This window comes from Antennarius striatus, chromosome 10 (assembly GCF_040054535.1).
Source record: "Antennarius striatus isolate MH-2024 chromosome 10, ASM4005453v1, whole genome shotgun sequence".
Taxonomy (NCBI): Eukaryota; Metazoa; Chordata; class Actinopteri; order Lophiiformes; family Antennariidae; genus Antennarius; species Antennarius striatus.
Genome location: NC_090785.1, coordinates 12,642,721 through 12,668,965, shown reverse-complemented (window position 1 = coordinate 12,668,965; position 26,245 = coordinate 12,642,721). Strand labels below are relative to the sequence as shown.

General features: G+C 41.1%; 1 protein-coding gene across 1 annotated transcript in view; it reads right to left on the bottom strand.

Annotated features, from left to right (window-relative positions):
* Positions 1 to 758: 758 nt before the first annotated feature.
* The window catches only part of LOC137602389 (A disintegrin and metalloproteinase with thrombospondin motifs 2-like), a 124,534-nt gene continuing 99,047 nt past the window's right edge, over positions 759 to 26,245 (bottom strand). The window contains exons 5-22 of the mRNA XM_068325070.1: positions 23,071 to 23,154; positions 21,501 to 21,657; positions 20,756 to 20,861; positions 19,862 to 20,005; positions 19,169 to 19,301; positions 16,836 to 16,949; positions 15,906 to 16,051; positions 15,570 to 15,745; positions 9,195 to 9,328; positions 8,992 to 9,115; positions 8,695 to 8,775; positions 8,435 to 8,598; positions 8,118 to 8,274; positions 7,873 to 8,008; positions 7,489 to 7,696; positions 7,264 to 7,393; positions 6,814 to 6,900; positions 759 to 3,616 (exon numbers count right to left, since the gene is read on the bottom strand). Of these exons, the coding sequence (XP_068181171.1) occupies positions 1,629 to 3,616; positions 6,814 to 6,900; positions 7,264 to 7,393; positions 7,489 to 7,696; positions 7,873 to 8,008; positions 8,118 to 8,274; positions 8,435 to 8,598; positions 8,695 to 8,775; positions 8,992 to 9,115; positions 9,195 to 9,328; positions 15,570 to 15,745; positions 15,906 to 16,051; positions 16,836 to 16,949; positions 19,169 to 19,301; positions 19,862 to 20,005; positions 20,756 to 20,861; positions 21,501 to 21,657; positions 23,071 to 23,154 (4,269 nt within the window). The 3' untranslated portion in view covers positions 759 to 1,628. The remainder of the gene's footprint in view (positions 3,617 to 6,813; positions 6,901 to 7,263; positions 7,394 to 7,488; positions 7,697 to 7,872; positions 8,009 to 8,117; positions 8,275 to 8,434; positions 8,599 to 8,694; positions 8,776 to 8,991; positions 9,116 to 9,194; positions 9,329 to 15,569; positions 15,746 to 15,905; positions 16,052 to 16,835; positions 16,950 to 19,168; positions 19,302 to 19,861; positions 20,006 to 20,755; positions 20,862 to 21,500; positions 21,658 to 23,070; positions 23,155 to 26,245) is intronic.

Sequence of the window (26,245 nt, the reverse complement as noted above, 5' to 3'; positions counted from 1 at the left end):
CAGTTGCCCTATTGTCAAATTCCTATAGACAAAGTTGTTTAAATATCTTATCGAATGGTTACTTTAGTTAAAAATATAAAGAGGGTTAAAAATAATTTCAATGAGATTGAATTGGTCTTGTTATGTTCCCTAATGTTATGTTCTCTAATGTTATGTTCCCTAATGCCAAGTCTCAGAAGTTAAATTCTGTAAAAGTGGATTTAGATTCTGCTTTAGAGGGAAATATCGATATCTTATTTTTGTCCCATTATTTTTTTTAATCATCTCTTCATGAAAAATTCTAGGTACATCTTTCATACTGTATATCAAAAATAGAATAGAATAGATGATAGTAGAATAGAATAGAATAGATTTTGTTTCCTTTCATTAAACATAGGTTGAACTAAAGTTGCTAACATGATAATTGGACAATGAGCTGATATAAGGTGAGTAGTTATAGCTTTATATCACTGGATTAGTCTAACACTAACACTAACATGACAGTGAGGCCCACGGAAGCTGTGACTCAAATACTGTGGGCAAAAGTCAGAGATGTCTGGCATGGAAATGACCACTGTCTTAGGAATCACACAACACTGCCAGTTTGCAAAATGCCATAAGGACTTAAACTTTAATAAATATTAACCATTAAGTTCTTTTTCATATGTACAAATATGGTACAGATAAGATCCTGATATTATTGTGGCTGCTGAAAGTTGAGCGGTACCAATAATAAAATTACAATAAAAGTTGGCCTTAAAGCTTCTCTTTGGACAGAGTTAATGCAAACAAGCTTATTTATTGTTAATACATTTTGGTGTTTCTGGTATATATCTTGGCATTGTACATGAATGCACGTGGGATGTTGCTGCTGGAAAGACTTAGAAAAAAAAATGAGAGAAAAAATAGATTTAAAGGCAATCTTTGTTTTCTGCGTAGCATCATACCCGTCTCCGTACCCCTCCACGCAGTCAGGCAGACGTTTGCTTTGTTCAGGCTACCATCCCAACAAGGTGTTCACTTTCAAAGTGCAACCAAACAAACAAATAAAGCATTATGATTATATTGTTTCCAGAAATCCATAAACATAATAGTGTATAGGATATTTAGGGTGCTGGCCACTTAAATACACATTTAGAGACATCCTGTCCTGTTGGCTGACCTGCCATCCTAGGCAGTAAATTCATTGCTACCCCAGTAAAAAAAAACTAAAATTAATGACATTAAATTACAATTTAATTGACAGTTGATCTAAATCATTACTGAATCCTTAAAGACATATGGGGTAATCTTTGTATTGTGAAGTTTGCAGGCTTTGTAAAGTGCTGGTCAACCTGAATGCACAATTTTAATGCCTTTTGTTTTTCATCACTTTGTTTTACACTGGTGAGATAATTTGCTTCAAAGCTCCACTAGTCAGTTCTCTACTGGCTTTTCTTTATTCAAAGCAACTGTTCAAACAGTTATCAATGATATTCTCTATCTGCAGCAGTCCTGATTGTCAGGATTGTGATATGAGTTTGTAGATTTCTTTTTGGAAAGGACTGATAGAGAGCATTATGGCAATGAAGAGCAGTTTACACAGGGATTATAGAAGTCTGCATTGAAAAATATATATCTCTATAAGAGAAATGAGAAGACTTAAATCATCATGCCTCGTGGCCTCTCTTCATCCTGAGGAGAAAGTTCTTCTTCTCCTCTAAAAGCTCCTGAATACGTTTATTCCTTGTTCTCTCTCTGAAGTTGACTCGGAGCTTTGAGATCCAATTATTCTGTGATGCGTCATTGTCCACACCTATAACCCTGTTATACATGACATCAATGGAGTTGTTCTCTCTGTTCTCCTCTGGCCTTGCCTGAGGTCTTGCAGTAGATGTGGTAATGGTTGCGATGGGTTGTTCTGTTGTGGGGGTAATGGTGGTAGGGTCTTGGGCTGTTGTGGGAAGGGGATTACTCACAGGGATATACTCAGAGAGGTCCAGCCAGGGGGAGGAAGCAAAGTCGGTCTTATCCTCACTGTCAATGGTTGGGATCACCATGGTGAGGCTGTCATTCAGCACAATGGTGTCACTATTTCCTCCCACATTTCTGTAGGACACCGCAATGCCATCACCACTGAGAATGGTCCCGCTCGTTACTGTGACATCACCGCTGCTGGACATTGTGACATCAGAATAGGAGGTGGTCACTGTTGTTGTGTTGACCTCTTCAAAATGAATGCTTTCAGGTGGTTTTAGAAAATCAGCAAAAGTGCTGGTTGTTGTAGGTAACACATTATTATACCATTGTGTGTTTTCTTCAGCAGTTGCTGTGTTGCTGATGTGTGTAACATTAATTCTGGACTCAGAGTAAGGCAGGTCTGCAGCTGTAACACGTAGATTAGCGCTCAAAGCAACAGTGGAAGAGAACTGATGTTCCTGAGGAATGGGTGCTGTAGTGAAAAATGAAGATTTTGTTTTAAGTGATTTCTTTTTGGGATTAGTCTTTTTTATTATGGCCTTTTTTTGCTTAACATTAGTTTGAGAGTTTGTCACCTTTTTAGGTCCTGATTTCAGTTGTTTGGGATATGCCTTGGCTTGAGATTCCTTTGAAACTTTTGTAATTGTCTGAGTTTTATTTTTGGGATTGGCCTTCACTGGAGTCTCCTTCTTGGGTGAGGATTTGGTTTTTTTCTTAGAAGAAGGTTTTAGTGGAATCTTTTTAAGACTGGTCTGTAAAGGAGGTATTCTTGTAAGAGTAAAGTTTTCTGGAGTAATATTTGCTGGAGTAATCTTTTTGGGAGTAGTATTTTTGTTTGGCAGAGTGATTTTTTTAGGAGCAGTGTTTGGTACACTAGTCTTTTTGGGAGTAGTGTTTGGTAGACTAGTATTTTTGGGAGTAGTTTTTGGCAGACTAAGTTTTTTAGGAATTGTTTTTTCTGATTTATCATCTTTATGATTGCTTTTCCCAGGCGCACTTGCTTTTGGAGTATTTTTTATTTTCTTTTTTGGATTGATCTTTGGTGGAATCACCTTTTTAGGCTTTTTCTTTGACAGATTATTCTTTTTGGGCTTGAGCTTTTGCAGTATGTTTGTTTTTGTAAACCTTACTGTTGGTGGCATCATAGTTGGGATAACTGTTCCTGGAAGACGTGGTGTTGTAGTGCTCTGTAATTGTGAATCTACACTCTTGTCCGTGTCTGGATCAGGTAGAGGTAGAGGATGTGTAGGCACACTGTTAGAGGTTTCCATAACTGTAGTGGTTGGCATGGAAAAGGTTGTTGAAAGGGCAGGAGTGGTTATAAGTTGTGTAGCAGTTAGTGGAGATGGGGTGGAATGAGGAACAGTAGTAATGAGGACGGGAGGGTGAGTGGTGGTCCAGAGATTGATGTTGGAATCTGAAATGGATGTGATGACATCTGCCATAGGCTGTATCGTGGTGATGACAAAGCCGAGGGTACTTGATGGTGGATGAGCTGTACTGCTGGGCTCGATGGTGTCGATGGGGGTGGAGGTAGAGGTGGAGATGGGTATTAACTCTGCAATGGTGACATTGCCACAGGACTTGCAGCACATGCGCCAGAAGTCCGGTAGAGAGCAGTAGCGCTTCAGCACCTCCATCCGACAGAAGGATGAGCGATCTCCAATACAACGCTGGCCTGTGAAGAGAAAAAAAAAAGAGCTGAGACTGGGTGTAACTAGCAAGAGGAAAATGAAGAGGTGTGAATCATGTGTGTGTGTGTGTGTGTGTGTGTGTGTGTGTGTGTATGTGTGTGCATGGGTACAGTATATTGTTGCATGTAAAGGAATGTGTGAATGATATATATGCATCAGTCTGTATTTGCTCCTTCCCATGGGATCCATGTTTGTGTGTGTGCGTGAATGTGAGTTGGTTCCACACTGCAGATCACAGCAATAAAGAATTACAAAGAAAGAAGAGGAATACCCAAACACCAAGAGCAGTTAGGATATTAGTTTAGAAAAATAGAAGTGGAAACAGGTTATATAATCCTGTGTTGCAAATAGAACTGTGTTTCAGGACTAATTCTTTTATCGAAAACATGGGGCATGTGATTCGACTTAGTTTTGCTCATGCTGCTGTGCATTGACATTTCTTGTTATTATTTCTGTTGTTTAATTTGAATCGTTGACCACTTCACATGTAACTTTTTTGCACCATACCAGTAAATATAATCACAAACTCCTGGCAATGTTTGAATTTTTCCCGGACATGACATCAAGGCAGTAAACATTCCCGATGAGCGAAAGATCACACTTTTGAAACATTTTTATTGATACAACTTTGCTGTTGAGAATGACAGTAACTGAAACAATGAAATTGACGCCTCTTCTGCTCAATATTTAGATATATTCTTTTTTTTTAAGAAAAATAATTCAACTGTATCGAAAGTTACAAGTTCACAGTCACTTTGGTAAAACACTTCATTACTTGGAGATCAACCAGTCAATCTTTTTATTGATTGAAAAAAACCAAACATGAAGTACATAAATTATATTTGTTGTTTAAATAAATACACAATTTCCATGATGATGTAAAAACTGTAATGGCACATTAAGTGTCATATGAAACATTTACAAAACATTAATAAAATTTCCCTGATAAATCAAAGTGCATATAGACGCAGTGCACGTAGTCCATCTGAATGTTTCTTCAACGTTAGCCAAACATTAGCCAGCCCCACACAGCAGGCCAGTGAAGCCACAAAACAGTTACCCATAGTATAGAATATTATAGAAGAAGATAACAGTCATGAACATTATTAAATACAGTCAACATCAATGTTATATACAGTTGCACTGCCAGGTCTGGCTTGGTCTCATACAGTCCAACTCCAGCAGAAGGTAACCTTGGATAGCTCGCTACATAGTCACAACAGAAATATGTGATCACAATACAATGACAAGTCTGAAGTGTTTTTTTTTCCAAGATGCCATATGTGTCGATACCCTTGGCCCTTTGTAAACCCTTCCCAGTAGTCAGACATTGGTCCAACATCACCTTGGTAGGTTTGATGGTCGGCGGGTGAGAGTTTGTTGAGTTGGTTTGAAGCTGCCTCTATTCCGAGTGAAACTTTGAATGAGTAAAGCCATCTCTTTCACAGATAAATGCCATTACATTCAATCCAAGATAAGGCATTGTTTATGTAGTTAATGTTCATCAAAATAAAATGAGATTGTTGGACACTCTCAAATCAAAGTTTATGAGGTATTTCTGTATCTGATCGTGATGTGTAAAAGCCCGAATGATAAAGCTCCCTTTCACACAGACACACAAACACACACAGCCACACATACAAAGTGTAACCATGCACACACACACTTTGATGGTTTGGTATGGATTGGTACATCTCATTCAATCACCCCTGTCAACCATTTATTCTCTCACTTGAGACAAAGAAGACGCACATGCATTCACGCACATGGACACACAGACACACTTTCACTCACACATACATACAGTACATACATGTGTAAAGGTGGTGGAAGCAAATGTGCATGACAAAATGTGATCCTGTCTTTAAAGAAAAGCAGCAGTAAACCACTGATCCATCTGAGAGAATGGAGAGGCAACTAACTGACCAAGTCCTGCATAATATAGGTCTAACCCTTCCCCCCGAAACACTTTTATTAAATATTCATCTGTATTCATGTAAAATCAATAAAAAAATACACATAACAGTCAAGGATCTAAGCGATCAATAGCAGTCCAAAGGTTTTAGGCAAATAAGCTACAGCTTATTCATGGTAAAACATTATTAATATTATTGTTACTCATATAGATTTAGATTTATAGGTATATATAAATACAAATATAGTTATAGATGTATTTGTTTAAAGTCTGCAAGCACAAATAAGCTGCATTTATTGAACTTTAGTATAACAGTCAGAGAGAGGATGGCTGATAATGAGGTGAAATGGGAAGCAACCTTAAGTGGTCAGACTACCCTGTTTTTTTTTTGTTTTGTTTTTTTAATTTGCCTTAATTTCAAGATTTTTCACCTCATGGGCCCCCCTCCAAAAACAAATAAAATGGTTTACTGATGTCACTTCCTGTCCCTGTGTGTTCCTGTCAATCTGAGAATGGACGCCTATCTCATCCCCAAATGCAACCAGGATGTCAGATGAGCACTTTAGCAAAGATGTCCTCATTGTGACAAGATCACATTCACAATAAAGCTTTCATGTTTTTTATATAACGTTTTCTATATAGATATTTATATAGCCTTTCTATTTATTTTCCCATCTGTTTCTCCCCACAATAACAGTGCGCTACAAAATGAAAAAAGCGCAGCTGCATCCCGGGAACTGACAACCTTCCACAACAGATAGCTCGCGCAAACATGTCCACCACATGTAGAGGGATTCCCTCACACACGAATGGCTCTTTGACACATCTGAAGAGGTGTCAATGAGAACCTGCCACCACCTTGCCACTTCGAAATCCTTCCACATCAAATTTTTTGATCTTTTGAATTTTCGACTGGCCAGCGGTCACAACACGATGCTCCACAAAGGAGAGAGAGAAGGAGAGAGAGACAGAGCAAGAGAGAACCAACTAGCACACACAGGAGCCAGAGACCTCCCCTCAAGTCAGAGCTGTCTCAGACACAAAGAGAGAGAGAGGCACACCCTCCACATAAAAGAGAAGCAAAAGCTTTGCCGCTCGCTCAGAAGCGTGAGCACAGGCACGGGAGAAGGGTGGGTTAGGGTGCCAGGCGAGGCCGGCCCTGCAGGGACAGGAGGACAGAGATGGGCAGGGCCCAGCAGAGGACAGACATGAAGCTGTGGCTGCCACTGTGGAGACCAGGCTGGGAACTATAGAGGGAGGTTTTACGTGAAGAGATCTTCGGGAAGTTGGGGTTGGGGCGAGACAACCACTGGATCAGGATGTTGCCATTCTTGTTGAGGTCTGATGAGCCCTCTGCAGAGAAAAGATCAGAGAGGGATAGAGTCATTAAGGTAGGAAGGCAAATGGAATGAGACCTGTGAGCTAGTTCTGGCAAACAACTTGAGCTGCACCTAATACTCACTCGCTTCAATCAGCAACAAATGCATGCTCCATTTGTAACAGTCCATTTAATCTGCAACTTTTTCCCATTACTCCCTCTTAAGATAGTTATGAGTTGACTTACAAAACTATTTTAATACATAATGTGATAAATGTTTCCCTCTTTTCACCATACTAATGTCAGGGTCTTTCAATTTGAGTTATTTAGGAGCGTTCACTGACATCGGGACACATGGGGAAAGTGCTAAAACACTTTGGAGGTTCCTTTGTACTCACTGGGACATGGATCCAGGCGACAGACTCTGATGGTGTCGGGCTTACTGTCTAGACACAGGCCGATGGTGTTGTCTCTGGCGTGGCACAAAGCCTGTCTCTGCTGTGTCCCGTTACCACATGTCACTGAGCACTGAAGGTGGAGATGCACACACATCAAAATAAATCATTTAAATAAATGCATCTAAATGGGCCAAACATTTCTTGAATCCTATGCAGCCTTCACACCTGTGACCATGGTCCGACTCTCCACTGAGTGGGGCAGGGGACTCGGTTACAGGGTCTGCGAGTCTCTGGTCGGTTGTCATTGCAGTGTTTATTATGGATGGAGCGTGTGGTGTTGTCGTCTGACGGCTGAACACAGCTGACCGAACGGATCTGCATCCCCGTCTTTCCACATGGTTTGCTGCAGTTTTGCCACTCCCCTGTCACCCAACTGGAAGGGATCATTTGAGAAGAGAAAGAGATTCTGAGGATGTGCAACATGTCAAAAAATAACATACACAATAAAAGTGGAGGAAAAAGGGGAATTGAAGGGAGAAAAATATTTCAGACTTGTCAATGAATTGTATTTTTTACAGCTGTTGCCATATATATTTATACGATTCCTACATAGGTGGAGGGCAGGGCTTCTGGTTGCAGTCTCTAATGTCTTCTCTTGGTTTCATGTTGGATTTATTACAGAAGCTCTTATGGACCATTTTACTGTCAACTTTTCTTCTGCAGCCATATCGCAGATACTGCTTCCCTACGGGAATGAAGGATGTAAAATTTTAACACATGCAAGCACAGAACAAAAATAACACTATAAAAATGACCAAAGGTGACGTTAGAGTGCTTTTCTTGCTCTGTAATACCTCCTCCACAAGGCTTGGAGCAGAATGACCACCTCTTTGGAGCCCACTCATAGGCACTGTCCTCCACCAGCATGTTGTTCTGAATGGCGGAGTCACTGTCCATGTTCATCATGTACTTATAAGACAAGGTCACATCCTCATCTCCATGCAGTTTCATCTACAAACACGAAGATCACTGTTCAATACATGAAAATACATTCAATAGAAACTATATAACTGACATTATTTCAAACTAAAAAGTGCATTTCAATTCAATTGACATTCTTGTGAAGAACCACATTCATTACTACAGTAACTTTATTTTTTTTAGAGAGTACCATGATCAAAATTCCATGTCTGAGTGGACCAGTGGTCTGAAGTGTCTCCTTGTTATGGTCATTCTCATATTCCCACTCCACGCCCTTCTCTATGACTGAGCCGGATTCTGGGTATTCATTTTCCCCATTTAAGAAGAACAGTCTTGAAGCCACATTTTTTACAGCTGTTGATACATTTAAACATACATTTACTACATTTAAACCACAAACATGTATTCAATTCATTATGTAAACAATGAAAAATACAGAAGATCAAAAACCTAAAGTGTGTAAAGTTGCTCTCAGTTCTTGGATTAGAAGGTGTCTTGCTCCTCGAGGGATTTCAAGAACTCTGAGGAAACCTGAAATGAAACACACGTGTTTTGTGAACATGTGAGCTCAGCTCTCACTGAGGGTTGGACTTTGTAATGTCCTCCACTAGAGGGTGATATTTATCTGCAAATAACTAAATGTGGGCCAATGCGAGAGTTTAAGAGGAGAGACTTAACCAAGTATTTCCCAGATAGAACTGAGGCAGGTTTGTCACAGGTGCAGATGAGGGTTGTGTAACTGCTTACCTTGTTTCTTGGCTGTTCGTGTGATTGTGTCCTTGAATGTTTTGCAGCTGGAGTTGTCACCTCCACACACTCCACACTTGTCCTCCTGCTTTGAGGAGCCAACTACACCATCACAGCCCACTTTCTGTTGAGGGTGACATGAAGAGTCAAACATGTACAAGTGTTGTTGTAACTGTGTCATACACATAGGTAATGCGACTTACCTCACACTCCCCGCGCACACATACACTGTTGGGGTCTTTGTATGAGCACCGAGTGCCATCCAGGACCATTCTCTGCATGTAGACAACATCTCGGGTCTCCTTGGACTTGCAGTGCAAGTGGCAGCGCTTATTAGCTGTGAGACGAACAAAGAAACACAGACTCACAACAAATGACCCAATTTCTAGGAAAAAAAAGCACGCTAAAGATTTCATCCTTTCAACAAATGCGAGTATTTTTAGTTTCTGAATAGTTTTCCAAGAGGCAGTGTAACACTATCATTATGTGTGTGTATGTGTATGTGTGTGTGCGTGTGTGAATCATACTACAACTACACGAGTCTCCAGAGAACAAACCTGGCAGCTCATCCCAGTGAGAATGAACACTACTTTATCACGTTTACTACAAATGAACGTAATCCATAGACGTTATCTGCTGGTGATGTGACACTCATAATCAAGTTGTGGATGTCATTTTGTAGAATGGTGATTTGTGGAGCCTTTTTCTCAGGCTGTGAACACACAGAATTTACTTTTCTCTTCTCAGTGTTTTAAGTGTATTCTCTTGTAGAATACATGACGTGCTGTGATATTGAGCGACTGTGTAATTCTACATGATGCAGAGTTAACGTGAGGGTCTATTCATTTTATATCCATAGTTTTATATTTACTTACAAAACAAAGTATGTCAATATTTGTATTCAGGTAGTTATTCATGATTGCACCATGAAACTTCAACCACACCATGAAAAACATTCAATGCAACAGAAGTCTTATTCAAAAGAAAATAAATAACTTCTTCTAATTCTTTTTGGAAATATACATTGTTATCAGTATGTACTGTATATGATTAAGGAGACATTAATTTGCATGAATAGTTTAATGTATGCACGCTGGATGTCAAGGGTAAAGGATGAAAACATCTCAGACATACTGTGATGGTGGGTGGTAAGGTACCAGGTGTTCCAAAGACTACATCCAGGTCACAGGAAGAAAAAATATTTTTAGTTCCCTGGCAAAAATTCAGCTTAATTGTATTTTTCAGCATTTCAGACATTGCTTTGTTTTTTGTTTTGTGTTCTGTGTATGTCGTATATTCAGGAAACATGCTGTATTCTGTTTATGTATGACTGCCTGAAACTACACTGAGCTAAAGATTTTCTAATATGCAACTGTTAATGCATCAGCAGTGGCCTATTCAATTTATTTATTTATATATTTTGTGTGTGTGTGTGTGTGTGGGGGGGGGGGGTACATTGTCCATATATATTCTTAATGTTCTTATTTTTTCAGAGGGTTTATATTAGTAATTAAGATGTTCAAATATCCCGCAAGACTTTGTTTCGGATTTGTGAGGAGGGATCTGACCATGTTTGTCTGAACAAATTGAAAGCAGCAAACAATCAGCAAGCAGCATACAGTCACTTCAAAGATATACAGTTACAGAAGCAAAACTGTTGCATACAAATACTAAAATCTCACACCCATATCATGATGTCTTTTCTTTCTGTCTTGACGCTATCTGGAACTCAGGACATGACAGTCCATGAAAGGAATTCAATTCAACATTCCTGTTCACTTTTTATCTCCCTCCCTCCCTCTCCCTCTCCCTCTCTCTTTCTCTTCCTCCTCTCTCTCTCTCTCTCTCTCTCTCTCTCTCTCTCTCTCTCTCTCTCTCTCTCCATTTTTCTCTCCCACTCTATCTTTCTTTCTCACACGTGGACAAAGAGATCTGTGCTCATACTCAAATGTCTTCAGTTAAAGAGTGAAAAAGCCTTAATGAAAAATGGAGGACAAAGAGATGAGAAGAACAGAGAAAAACAATTTAGCCAGCCCCTCTTAGTGGGGAGTGTGGCGTGACCTCTGATTAGATACGGAGACAGCTCAGCACTTTATATCTGGGGCTGTCCTCTAGTCCAGTGGTGATTTAATACCTATCAAGATGGCAGTGATACTTCCACTTAGAGAGGGGGTGAGTCTGACAACCACAACATACATTTTAAAATTTAACACAGTGAAGAGGCTTTGAATGTTAAATGGGGAACTTTAGGATGGGATCCCTGTTTGAATTTGATAGTTTGTGGGTTTGGTTGGGTTTCTAATGTTTCTTATGTGATGTGCAAATTTAATCAGGACAAGCTACAGCAGGTTATGCCGTTGATGGGATGGCATGTAAAAACACTTCAGTACAAAGGCTGATTCTGCCATCTTGGTTTGTGCTTGGCTAAATTCTTATTTTATTTATTATTCTGATGGTAAATATCATGAAAAGAAATGTTTAATGAAATTTAATGAAAGACTTTTGGACTGTAATGTCATGATCTTCACGGAATCATGGCTAAACAGCAGAGTACCGGACAGTGCTATCGAGCCAGCCGGTCGCTACACACTCCGGGCAGACAGAACAGCAGATGACTTTGGTAAGACCAGAGGCGGAGGATTGTGGATCTACATTAACAAATCTTGGTGTACAGACTGTTACTGTTGAGAGACACTACTCAGCTAACCTTAAGTTTCTCATGGTTAAATGCAGACCTTTCTATCTGCAATGGGAGTTCACCTCAATAATTGTAACCGCAGCCTACATCCCTCCGGATGCCGATGCTACGGTTGCTATGAAGGAACTGTACACAGCCATCAGCAAGCAACAATCTGCTCAGCCAGAGGCTGCTTTTATAGTTGCAGGTGATTTTAATCACTCAAACTTAAAGACAGTGCTCCCTAAATTCCACCAGCATGTTTCCTGCAACACAAGAGGAAACAAAATTTTAGACCATGTTTACACCAACATTGCAGGAGCCTACACCGCGTCTCCCTCCCTCACCTGGGACAATCAGACCATCTTTCTTTGTTCCTCATCCCCAAATACTCCACACTCATCCAACGTGTGAAGCCAACAGTTACAACCATCAAGGTGTGGCCAGCAGGGACAGACTCTGTACTTCAGGACAAGTTCCAACACACAGACTGGAGTATGTTTATTTCTCTGGCTACCTGTGGCTCTCACACAAATATTGACACTTAAACCTCTTCTGTGCTGGACTATATCAACACCACCATTGACAGTGTGACAACATGGAAACAGATCAACATGTACCCTAATCAGAAGCCATGGATGAACAAGGAGGTGCGGCTCTTGCTGAAGGCTTGCAATGCCGCCTTCAAATCAGGAGACTCACAAGCCTACAGCACATCCAGGGAAGACCTGAGGAGGGGCATCATCAAGGCCAAGCACTGCTAAAAGCTGAAGTTGGAGGAACACTTCTCCAACTCAGACCCCAGACGCATGTGGCAAGGCATCCAGGCCATAACTAACTACAAACCCAGCAACTCCACCCCAACAACCACAGATGTCTCCTCCCTAAATGAGCTGAATCGCTTTTATGCTCATTTTGACAAAGACAACAGGGAGACCCTGACCACGGCTATACCCCCTGCAGACAACCAGCCTTTCTCTCTCACCTCCACAGACGTACATGCTGCACTGAGCCATATCAACACACGGAAGGCTGCTGGCCCAGATGGCATCCCATGGCATGTGCTCAGAGCATGTGCAGAAGAGCTCACAGGGGTTTTTACGGACATATTCAACCTGTCTCTTGCCCAAGCAGCTGTACCAGCATGCTTCAAATCCACCTCCATTGTTCCAGTGCCGAAACACTCCAGCCCGGCGTGCCTGAATGACTACCGCCCTATGGCACTCACACCCATCATCATGAAGTGTTTCGAGTGACTGGTCCTGGCATATCTGAAGAGCTGCCTCCCACCCATACTGGACCCGTATCAGTTTACCTACCGCAGCAATAGGTGTACAGAGGACGTAGTCTCCACTGCGCTGCACTCTGTGCTCACACATCTGGACAGTAACAACACATTTGCACGGATGCTGTTTATTGACTTTAGTTCCACATTTAACACTGTCATCCCCTCCAAGTTAATCATTAAACTTGGTGATCTGGGCATCAACACTCCTCTCCGTTACTGGATAATGGACTTTCTGACTAACAGACCCCAACATGTTAGGTCAGGTCACAACCGCTCAGCCACCATCACACTCAACACAGGGGTGCCACAGGGCTGTGTGCTGAGCCTATTCCTCTACTACCTCTTCACCCACAACTGCAGACCTATACATGGATCCAACTCCATCATCAAATTTGCGGACGACACAACGGTGATTGGCCTCATGAGTAACAATGATGACAAGGCCTACAGGAAGGAGGTACAACACTTGGCTGCCTGGTGTGCCGACAATAATCTGGTCCTTAACACCAGCAAGATGAAGGAGCTGATCATTGACTACAGGAGGGTGAGAGGAAGCACGCACAACCCCATTCACATGAATGGGTTGGCTATGGAACGTGTCACCAGCTTCAAATTCCTGGGGACCCAGATCTCTGAGGACCTCTCCTGGTCCACTAACACCTCTAGCCTGGTCAAAAAGGCTCACCAGCACCTCTTCTTCCTGAGGATATTGAAGAGACACTACCTGTCTCCAGCCACACTCGTGAACTTCTACCGCTGTGCGATTGAGAGCATCCTGACCAGCTGTGTCACTGTCTGGTATGGGAATTGTTCTGTAGCAAACAGCAAGATGCTTCAGCAGGTGGTGAAAACCTCCCAATGCATCATAGGGACTGCACTACCAGGCATTGAGGACGTCCAGAGGAAACACTGTTTACGTCGAGCTCGCAGCATCCTCAAAGACTCCTCCCACCCTGCCCACAGACTTTTTGTCCTTCTGCCCTCCGGCAGGCGCTTCAGGCACCTCTGGACCAGAACCAGCAGAGGAACAGGTTTTTCCCTAGAGCTGTTTCCCTGCTGAACCCTGCCCCCCGCTGACGAGCTGTTATCTATCTGTATCACATGTATAGTGTATTTATTTCTCATCTGTAAAATATGTCCATAGTACTTCTGTATAGCATGTTCATATCACTCATTTTATCCATATATCCATATATTATGTCCACTTAAACTCACTGCACTTTAGCCTGTATATTGATATTTTTCCACACTTGGTAACCACATTTTAGTCTGTATATTCCAATAACCTGTATACCGTATTACATATATTCTTGTATAGTTTGTTCATAGCACCACACATGTATATACACTGACCGGTCAAAAAAAAGTCACCGTTTGGGTTTCAATAAGCAAATTGCAGTGTTATGATCAGGGGTTGCTTCGGTTGGTCAGGTCTAGGCTCAGCAATATTATTCAGCAAAAAAATTAAGTCAGCTGAGTATCTGAATGTACTGAATGACCAGGCTATCCCATAAATGGATTTTTTCTCCTGGATGGCACGATCATATTCCAGGACAACAATGGCAAAATTTATCGGACTCTAATTGTGAAAGAGTGGTCCAGGGAACGTGAGGAATCATTTTGACACATTAATTTGCCCCCATAGTCCTGAGCTTAACCCCATTCAAAGTCTATGTGCTGGAGAAGACCTTGCAGAGTGGTTTGACTCCTATCGTCAATACAAGAACTCGGCCAAAAATTAATGCAATTCTGGACATAAATAAATACTGTGACGTTGTACAAGATTGTCGAAACAATGATGCGGCAAATGCGCACCGCAATCAAAGCTACAGGCAGTCCCACGAAATATTAGAGTGTGTGACTTTTTTTTGCCCTGGCAGTGTATATACTGTATATCGCACGAGACAATCTGTATATCTTGTAATTGTACTTTAAACTAATTGCACTTCTGGTTAGATGCCAAACTGCATGCCAACTTACATTGTACAAGTACATGTGTACTGACAATAAAGTTGAATCTAATCTAGTCTAATCTAATCTAATCTAAAAAATGCGTTCAATATGACATAAAGACACCTTTGTTGTCCTGATAGTGTCGCTATGCTGCCATTCATCAGCTCAATGGGATCAGCTGCTGAGCAGCTTGTGGTTCCATGTTTGACTCTTCATTAATGTGGAATTATATTTTTACATCAGCTCCAACCTAATAGTTTTCCCATAAGAGCCAGGTGATGGCTAGAGGAAATGAGGTTCAAATGACATCAGCAGGTGGGTGGAGAAAGAGACAACACCAGCTCAAGGAAGACTGTTTTTAAAGCGTCTTTAAAGAAACAACATATTTTTATGGGAGGGTGTAGTCTTCACTTACAGCTGTCCTCAGAGGGATAGAAAATGCTAATGACCAAAACAGAACACAGTACATAAAAAACCAAACCGCATCAAAAATTATGTGTTTGCCTTCCCCTTCTGGCTTTCATTTGTATTTAGTATTTACATCTTCCACTGAATTTGATCATTGAGGTTTTTCCCTCTCAGGCTGGTATATTTGTTCTGACAACCTCTTTCTTTGCCTAGACTACTTCATCCTCTTTCCATCTGTGGGTGTGCACTCACGGTCTGGGTGTTCATAAGGCAGCCAGTGGTGCTTGTTGCTGTGAAGTTCAAAGCGAGGGTCCCAGGCATGGCATTGCTCCTCTCTCGTGTCACTATAGATATCCTCACACTCATTGGTGTTGCACATTTGGAACTGATAGGTTGTCCCTATGCAGGTACGGCCTCCATTGGCTGGTCTGCAAGGTTTGCAAAGCAGAGGATGCATGCTTAGCTGAAGATCTCATACTGAGGTGTGCTTGATCTGAGAAGATCAGAGCCTCAGCTGAATCTGGCATATTTCATTTCACATTATTTACACACCCATATGACATACTATAAAGAATGAGAAGCACATACCTAGGATTGTCACAGTCACGTGTACGAAACTGTACTCCTCCACCACAGGTGCGGGAGCACTGGCCAAATTCACTCCATGTGCCCCAGTTTCCATCCTGCTTTATGATGTCAGGGGTCAACCAGATGCAGTGACCTTTAAAACAATGCTGTAATGCATACAAGACAAGTGTGATTTTTTTGATAACGGCGCATCATCAAATAATTTGTCAAGGCAAAAATATTAAAAAATGGTATCCTGTAAAAAAAAGTGATGATTTACATCACATGTGTCAAACTCAAGGCCTGGGGCCCAAATATGGCCCGCCACATCATTTTGTTAGGCCCGCAAGAGGAATAACAAACATACTTCTTCTGTGCAAATTTAATGATTGTAACTTGAATAAGTAATAAATTCAGTTATATAACATTAAGGAGTAGTTACATTTATTTTACATTACATTGAGTTACATTTAGTTACATTTATTAGTTACATCCGGCCCTTTGAGGACAGCCATTATGCTGATATGGCCTTTGGTGAAAATGAGTTTGACACTCTTGATTCACACCATATACACAATTAGAAATAGCACAAGTAAAATATTTTGGAAGTTTTTCCATCAACTACATTATTTTTTTGTAACACCTGCCTATTATAAAGTTTGAAGATGGCCAATACAGGACTGTGAAAGTCTCTATAAACAGCAGTTTGGAACATTCAACAAGTTCATTGATAGCAGGTGATAGTGTCATGAAAGAAGCACCCTTCCAATGTATTTCACAGCAGTGATAAGGTATGATTCAACCTATCATGAAGTACCTGACTGTAGACTATAAGTGAATGGGGTCAGGACCACTTTACATTGCGAATGGCCACACTCAAACAAATAATTATAGTCTATTTTTTACTCTATTTTGCACAGAATAATATTTTTTGTGTTTGTAATCCTATACCTTCCCATTCCCACACATGGTGCCGTCAATGGGTGGTCCTTTCTTGGTCTTGCAGAAGAAGGGATTTTCTGGATGGCTACACCACAGCTGCTTACATGGGTCAAATGTGCGATACTGCAGGGAACAGAGAGAGGCTCTTTCTATACTATGCACATACTGGGTAACAGACAGACCTTCAATAATAAAGTCAGCGGGGCTGGACTGGTAATATGGCATTTTCCCAGAGACCAAAATAAGTTGATAGTATATCCTATGCGATTTAATTAATTAAAAAAATTTTTAATCAATGACTTGCCCCTAAAGCAGCAGCCTTTTCAAATTGTTTTGTGCTACTGCTCATGGAGCATGCACCTTTAAACTGTAAGAATGTCACTGGTAAATTTTAAGAACATATGCTCTTTGTCAGGAAAAACGTTAACCAATAATTTTGAATCATCTCTCTCTCTTTCACTCTCACTCCCTCTCGTCTATATCTCATTATGTCTGGGTGTTGACAGAGATATGGCCATTGTGTATTCCAAAGCCAACTGTGATGACCACTCAAGAGCAAATAAATGCAAGTAAGTGGACCGCAAGGCTGGAGTACTGGTGCCTGGCGTCCATCCCATAGAGGTGGGCTGCGTCCGCCCAAAAGGTCATGACTTTTTTTTTTTTTTGTCCCAGCTCAGCCCCGCTAGTCAATCATGACACTGCTGGAGTGAAGCTAAACACTAAAAATACAAAATGAAAATAGAGAAAAATCACCACAACAACCACACAGTATTACACCAAAACTGACCCAGTGCTGTATCACAGCACTGTGCTCTACACTCCATTAAGAAACACACAGCCATTCATGCAAACCAAAGGATGAGAGAGCAAGGAGACTCCCAGAATGAAAGAGTCTTTTTTTTAATTGGGGCACAAGGGAGGTCAGAGGGCAGTAGGTGAAAGATTAAAGGCCAAACGTTGAGGTACTGACCTTTGAAATGTCCCTAGACACAGATCAAGGTCCAAATTCTCTAATATGCTAGAGCCATTGATGAGGATACCACCAAACTGACCTGCAGTCCAGTGTCTGAGGGGCTGTGCCCTCCTCCCTCCTATTCACTAGACACCATGACCCCAGCAGACCTTTGCAGGTCAGAGGATGAGTCACAATCAATGGCTAGACTGTGGTAGGTAATCATCAATGACATCAGACTGGAGGATCCTAAAAGTTGAAGTGAAACATGGAAAAACAGCCCCTGTTCTGGCTCAGCTACTTCTCCTTGGATGGGAAAGACATCTCTCCAGACTTTTCCATTCGTTTATAGTCCTGAGTTTGCCAATATAATGAGGCTCTTCCTGCCAACACTGCTGTGATTTTACACAGATCGCAGGGAAGGAGTCAGGCTATGATATGGTTCAGCTGTTGAATTGCACTGTAGTCACCGAACCAGTAGAGTCAAAGTGTGTCCAGGGATTTTTACACTTTCTCTCAAAATGAGCATTTTAGAATCCTGCAGACTATGTCCAAAATATGATGATGGGTGGAACAGTGAAACAAAGTACAGTAAAAAAAAAAAAAAAAAAAAAGAGTCAACATTAAAACAACTACATTTTCAGAGGACAAATAGAAAAATTAAAAGAAACATGATGGGCCACATGTCTTCTGGGAGGTGGGGTTACCTTACCTGTGTTCCTGACTGGCCCGCCTTTTGTAGCTGAAGGGAACGGGTTTGACAAGAGAATAGAGGATAATCTGGCAAAGCGTGCAAAGCCCCTGAACAAGCCCTTTGTCAATAAAGCAACAGCTTTCCTACAGTGTGCCACAGAGGTGACACAGTCAAAGAGTGGTGGGTGGACGCGACTGGAGGAAGGTGAGATGATTGGAGCTGTTTGAAGCTTGTTTTTGGTGCACTGGGGTGCTGAGGCATGTCTTATATTTATAATTAATAACTTTAATTAAAGATTAATGAAGAAAAATTAAAGTAAGAGAAATATCTAAGAAAACAATTACCTGCTCTTATACAACATGCCAATCCCACCAGTGGACAGGAGATGAAAGAGTGGGCATGTGAAGTACGTGTGATAATTTTATTAAAGTGTTTATCAGCTAGATGTCAAACAAAATCCTTCAGAGCTCAAGATGTTCTGTGTAAATTTTCTACAGTGACAGTCATAATACTTTTAATTAATTATTTTTTTTAATTGAACAAAATTCAAAGTAAGTTTACCTCATCTCTAAAGAGCTGCATAAGCTCAACTGCTGGCATTACTGTTTAAGTCACCTTCATCTAGTGAGTGCAGGTACCACCTTTAATCTCTAGTTATGCTGGTAAATTGACCAAAAAACTACGGGAGACTCTTACCGCAGTGCATGTCGTGTAGCCTGCACCAAAATCAAATCGACATTGTTCATTCATTGAGTAGTGCAAACCAGGAAGCTGAGGCAGCGATGGCCAGTTATGGTCAAAGGGGTCGTCACGGAGACAGTCATAGGAGCTGAGTGAGAAGACAAAAGGTTAAAGAGAAATGCTGAAAATTAAATTCTATGATTTTTTTTTTAGTGTTTCTGCCATTTAGTCACATTAATGCCGACAGACAGCTAGTATCAAATATTTAAATTTTTAACTGACATGATTATTATTATATGGTCAAATATATATTTATAGAGTCTGTAAATCTCAATCTAAAATTGAAATAACAGATACTTTCCTAGGGTTAAAGATTAATAAACTCATTTGTGACGTTTAAAACCATATACTGTATATGCTGTGTGTGTGTGTGTGTGTGTGTGTGTGTGTGTGTGTCTGTGTATATATATATATATATATATATATATATATATATATATATATATATATATACACATACACATACATTCTGTATATATATGTATATATATATACATATACATACACACACACATACACATATATATACACACACACATATATATGTGTGTGTGTATATATATGTGTATGTGTGTGTGTGTGTGTGTGTGTGTGTGTGTGTGTGTGCGTGTGTGTGAGTGTGTATGTGTGTGTGTGTGTGTCCCTCACTGAAGGTAGCGTCCAAGCTCTTGCATGCTACATATGGACCAGTGGAAGCGGTGAAAGGCAGCTTGCACCAGCGGCGCCATGATGCTGCCCATTGGCACCTCATCACCGCAGCGGTTCCCCTGACCATCATGCTCCATCCCCAGACTGTACAGAGAGAAGAAGAGACAGAATAATGACTCATTCCAATGACCAGGAATAAGTCAGAAGAGAAGTAGAAAAGGAGAGAAGCAGCAGCAGCAAACTTCTCATCAGTTATTGTCAGAGTTGACCACTAGAACCAAACTGTAACAAGGCAGTCAGAGATTGCAACATCCCGCGACACCCCCCGAATTCAAGATAGCCTGACCTACACATTTTTGTGCCTCCTAAAAATTTGGCTTTTTGTTTTGTGATTATAGCTCATCAGGTTTCAAAGATGTGTACCTAAAAATGTATACAGTGTGCTGTCATTCCTCGCGGTTAATGTGTTCCAGGAACCACACGGAATTAACAAATTCTGCGATAGAGTGACAAACTACTTATCTTATTATTTACGGTGGCGCACTTCCGTATGCCGTCAGCCAATAGAATGCAAGAATGGTATCACGTGACTGCGTTTCGTGACTGCGATAAGTACAAAAGTTGAAATTTGACCTTGACGTAGTTTTCTCAAAGTCATGGTCATCTTATATTCATCACCTTTGCTGCCTGAGTAATGTGCTGTTTTTTTCATCTTTCTATCTGCATCGGCCGTGAAGATATTTGGCGGACGGACGGATGGACAGAGGGAACAAACCAACATTGACAATTACAATACTTCACCGCTACTGAGGATGTAATTATCAACACAGTCTCATGACTGATGATGTTCCATAGCTGCAGGCTCAAAAATATTCTGATGACAGAGACACTTACACATGTCCGGTCTCATGCGCCACCACGAAGGCAGAGGAGAAACCATCCTCATGGTTTAAAGTGCAGCTCCTTACTGGATGGCACATACCAGTCACTGGGGCGTAACCTAGGTCACCAGAAAGACAAATTCAATCATCAGACCTTACTAATGATGGGCTGCACTAACAGTTCTAGATCATAGAGAAACCTCTAAAATGCTTAAATGCAAGGACATTCATGTTTAAATGGATACACATCTGCTTCAAGTATGTGACTTTCTGCTGGTCTAGAGATCAGTAAGACTTAAAATTTAAAACTCCTTGATAGAAAGATTTTACATTATGAATAATACCTCCACAAAGGCAAAGACAGGACTCTATTTCATAAACATATACACAAAAACACAATAATTTCTAAACCGGGCTTTCCCGGGCTGCTTTTGATTGCGGGACTGTGCCTGGTCCTGCTCTCTCTATTGATTTCTTGCTGCTGAAGGCTGAGCCCAAGGGCAGCTGAAGGGCTTTTGGATTGCTAGGCCACTGCCTTCAGGCCTCTCCCTTGGGCCTGCCTGTTAGCTTGCACTCTGCTGCACAGACAACCACCAAACCCACAGTGCACTGTGCAGCTGTATGAGGCAAAGGAATGAAGAAGGGACTTCTCTGCGTCTACTTAGGCATTTTTTCCCCTCAAAATGGTTGGTATGCTGTTTGGAAGCATGCACTATACAAACAGAAAGGGTTCAGAATATGTGCATGTCTTTAATTACCCTGCATGCCTGTGGGGCCAAATTCCTGTCTTGTGAGGAAGATGGCGTGATCGTGATACTCGGCGTCCCCAGTGTCCTGTTTCTGTTGCAGAAAAGCCCAGCGACACACATTCTCCAGACTCTGAGACGGGTTTCCCAGTTCAATCAGACTCATTGACTGCAGAGAAAGAGAAAAGCAGCCAGGGAAAGACAGGGAGGAAGAAAGAAGAATGTAGACTCACATCTTGCTTCAGTCTTGGTAAAACAACATTTTAGTCAAAACTGTAGGGGGCAGTGGCACAATGATACACACAACATTGTTGATACACACACACACACACACACACACACACACACACACACACCCTCCAAGGGATTCACTAATGCTTAGGATCCTCTCATCCTGGTAGTTTCAATAATAAACAAGTAAGTGAAAACACAGTTGCTGATTTTTTTTAATCTAGGCACTAATAATAAAACACGTGTCCAATTACAAGATATTATTTATGACTCATTCATTTTGTATTAATTATACTCAAACATTTAGATGGCAGTCATTCCTGCCATTCACCTTAACCTCTCCTCTTCATCAGCCCTCCCACACTCTCCTCCTTCTGCAGTAAATGCATTCTTGTCACCTCACTTCCTGCATTTCACTTTACTGCACTGTGGAGGTTTGAGTACTTTATTGTATACCTTGTGTGTGTGTGTCTGTGTTTGTGTGTGTGTGTCCAGATAATCTTTAAAGATGAATTTGTAACACAGTCTCAAATGTACACGTTCTATTGAAGTGTGTGTGAAGTGTGGGTGTGTGGATGCGTCGGTGTTCAGGGTCACAGAGCCAATCTACAGGCTGCCTGGATGCAGCTCGGCTGCCACGATAATTGGGGATGATGGACAGCCGGAGCTTTGGCCGAAGCTGCAAAGGGGTAGGTTCAAAATGACCAATGCACGAGTGTGTGTGTGTGAGTGTGTGTTTCCAGGACTCCGCTGGGACTGTAGGAATGTTGAAAGGAGGGGCAGAGATAAGGCTGCAGCAGCGTAGGTAGTCCACAGAGCACCTATCCAACAATAAAAAAAAATGTTGGGTAGTCCCTACCCTGTTTTGCTTTATCTCTGTCCCCTCCCTTCCACCCTTTCTTCACTTCAGCACAGGCAGCTAGAGTTACAGACCAAAATGAAAGGACCCAACCCCGATCGTCCGGTCTCTCTGTTTATGAATGATTGAGGGCTATCATTGATTGTTTATCTTTGCTCGGACTTCCCATGATTCTGTGCTGCAGCCTGCAGGGAAGATGTCTGATTGCATAATGGGGAGAGTTTCAGTGTGCTTAGGTGCTGAACTGTGAAGGCGTGCGACTTGGAAACACTCTCCTGGGATTTTGCATGCTTTTAGTTCCTCTTTTGCTCAGTCCGGCGGAATAAGAGGCTCCGGGCGTCGGTGCTTGCTGATGTGTGTTGTTTGTGTGCATATGTCCAAGTGTTTGTTTATGGCCATATGTGTGTGTGTGTGTTGGCTGTTTGCTGCAGGTACTTAAAACAATTGTGTCAGTCTACTTTTCAGGAGAATCTTTCTCTTGTCAGGTTTTACCTTGCCGTATCCAAGCATGATAATCCGCACCAGCACCACATTGATCTTTGCTCCCAAAGACTGGTCATGGTAGATTTCATTCACCTAGAATCATACAGACAAGAGGTAACACAAAGTTTAGTCAATAATGATGCTTTTAATGAGGCTTGATTCAATTGTTTTTTTTATAATCATCCATCTAAGCTGTAGTTGTAGATTCTAATAACCTAAAGGAACAACATTTTCTGTTAGGCTGGAGAGAAAACATTTACACCCCTCCCATGACTAAATTGTAAAAATGAAGTTATATCCAGGAGATGTTAGCCTAAATTCTGTGCGAACACAAAAAAACCCAGACTAATATTTTGGTCTTTTTTGTCTAATTTGTACAAGAGAGAGGAATTAAAACAGTGAACTGTGGTCCTGCATGGTGTCATGTAGAAAAGGTAGAGTGAGGAGAACATTAGAAACAGAGTAAAAACTGGTCTTTCAAATGACTTACTTTAAATCAATGATTTAATTATTTCTTTGTTTGTTCCTTCATTCATTCGCTCGTTCATTTTGAAGATAAAACAATCACTAATTGATTCGTCTTCAGATGCTCATCTGAATCCGGGTCATAGTTTCAGGCTGAAGCCCATCCCAGCCAACCGCTGATGAAGGCCATGTACACCCTGGATGAGTCGGCAGTTTATCAACTGACTTATAAACTCCTAATATATAGCTTAAATGCCAATGAATTAATTGATTTTTATTGTTTAAAAATTAACTATGAAGCAAAATAAGACAAGAGGGGAAGTCAAGTTGAAAGAACAGTATTTCCCATGAGCACTGACAGAGAAGTGATAGAGGAAGAAAGGGAAGAAGAGACTAATGCAAGGATTCAAGGTAATGTGTGACCAGGGAGATGCAGCAAGCATTATACTGAGAGAGAGAGAGAGAGAGAGAGAGAGAGAGAGAGAGAGAGAGAGAGAGACAGAGAGAGAGAGAGAGAGAGAGAGAGAGAGAGAGAGAGAGAGAGAGAGAGAGAGAGAGAGAGAGAGAGACAGAGACAGAGACAGAGACAGAGACAGAGACAGAGAGAGAAGAGAGAAAGCGGGTAGGGCAAATTGGCGCAGGAGTTGAGGCCTGCTGTCCTCAGTGGCTGTACGCGGTGCCTAATGAGGCAAAGGGATGTAAAAACAGACAGCTGTAATGAGATGGCTGATGGACGTGCTGTGGAGAAACACACACACCCACACCCACACCCACACCCACACACACACACACACACACACACACACACACCACACACACACACACACACACACACACACACACACACACACACACACACACACACACACACACAAACACACAAACACACATACTCGAGTATTGTACATACGCATGCACATTTTCTGTGGAAGCAAAACAAAACAACACAGCACGACAGAGGTAGCGTTGAGGAGAAAGAGGCAAGCAGACCAGAAGTTGAGTGGAGAGGAGGACAGAGCACACAGGCAAAGTAAGAGATGAGAAAGGGATTTAAAAGGAGAGGAAATGATAGATTATCATGAAACAAGTATAACATGGCAAAAGGAAATCTCTGAAATATAGTAGATCAGGTATTTAATGCTCTTTTTCATATGTGATGTAAAGTCAGAAATTCCACTATTCGTTTAGGAAAAATGTTATACAATGACCCCTGAAGTCAGAATCATGATTTGTCAACCACAAACCACTTGGAAGTTCGTTTTCGGTGACATCACCATCTAAACACGGCTGACAAGTAAAGGCTTAACGACTATGCATTATCTCAGAAACACCAAAATTAAGTTGTGTCTGATCTTCAGCACCAGCCTTTTTGTTACTATAGGAACATGTACCTGGTATCTAAGCCAGTATAGCTCACTATACTTAGCTCCGACTGAAATGTTCAGTTTCCATGATTGAAACTGAATAGCTTATGTAGCCAAATATCACAGTAGTGACATAAACAGTGTCAGTTTAAGACATTTTTTTTTCTTTTCATTTCCATTTCTTTTTTTTCCAACTGGAACATTAGAAATAATGGGACATGCAATTCAGTCTGTTAAAGCGACCTGTAAAAAGAACAGAGCATGGCATGAAGTAAGGCAGAGGAAATGTCAAAATGTAGTCATAATGCACAATGAGACACTGCACATTTAAAAGACCGTTCCAGTAAATATTGAGACTTTACCTTCATGAAGTATGGTGGAAAAATATATCTCAAAGTTGATGCAGTGACAATTTTTTTTTTATTAGATTGCATTTTTCATCAAATCCTCCTTTTGTCAACCTCATCTCTGACAAAATTTAAACAAAACCAAAAGTATGAAATGAGTCATGCAAGATAATTAATTAGCTATATCATTCTTGCATTCACAATGTTATTTAAGTACAAGTATAAAATCATAACCAGCACGTTATACTTTAGGTATCAAAACTAAAAGTCAATTTAACTGATTAATGCACATTAGTAAAATGAAAGGCACGGCCATGTGAAATGTTTTCATTCCAAATGATATTATCATGAAGTTCAACGTGCCTGAACATTTTGCTTCAAAACACAAATATTACAAACTGTCAAACAGTTTTATACACAATATTTAAGATTGTCAGGAACAATATAAAAGCAGATGCAGTTTTCTTTGGTGATGTTGTTTTACTTTTTGAGGGATGGTGGAGTGACACGGAACAACTTCATGGTGGTGGACATGAGAGGGAAATATTACCTCCTGCTACCTTCTGTCAATGTTTTGGAATGTTTTTTGTGAAAAAAGGTGTAGAGGTACTTAGCAACCACCAAAGGTTTCTGTTGAATTCTCTGGTTAACCTTGTTTGAAACTGTGAATTTGAGAATCAATATGTCTCTGTGTGTGTCTTCAATTTTCTTCTTGTCTGTCTTTCTGGATACCTGCTGGTATTTCTGTCTCTGTCTCCCATTCGGTAACGCTGGGCGACAGTTTCCTCAAGACTCCCTCATTATCTTGGTAGGATACAGTGACTCTGTGTGTGTGTGTGTGTGTGTGTGTGTGCGCGTGTGTGTGTGTGCGTGTGTGTGTGTGCGTGTGTGTGTGTGTGTGTAGTTGTGTTTATTTGTTGAGATGACTATTGGGTGGGTCAGTTCAGACTCCAGCCTGTTTCCTTGACAACTGTTAGGCCAATTAGGGGTGGTTGACTTCCAGGTGAC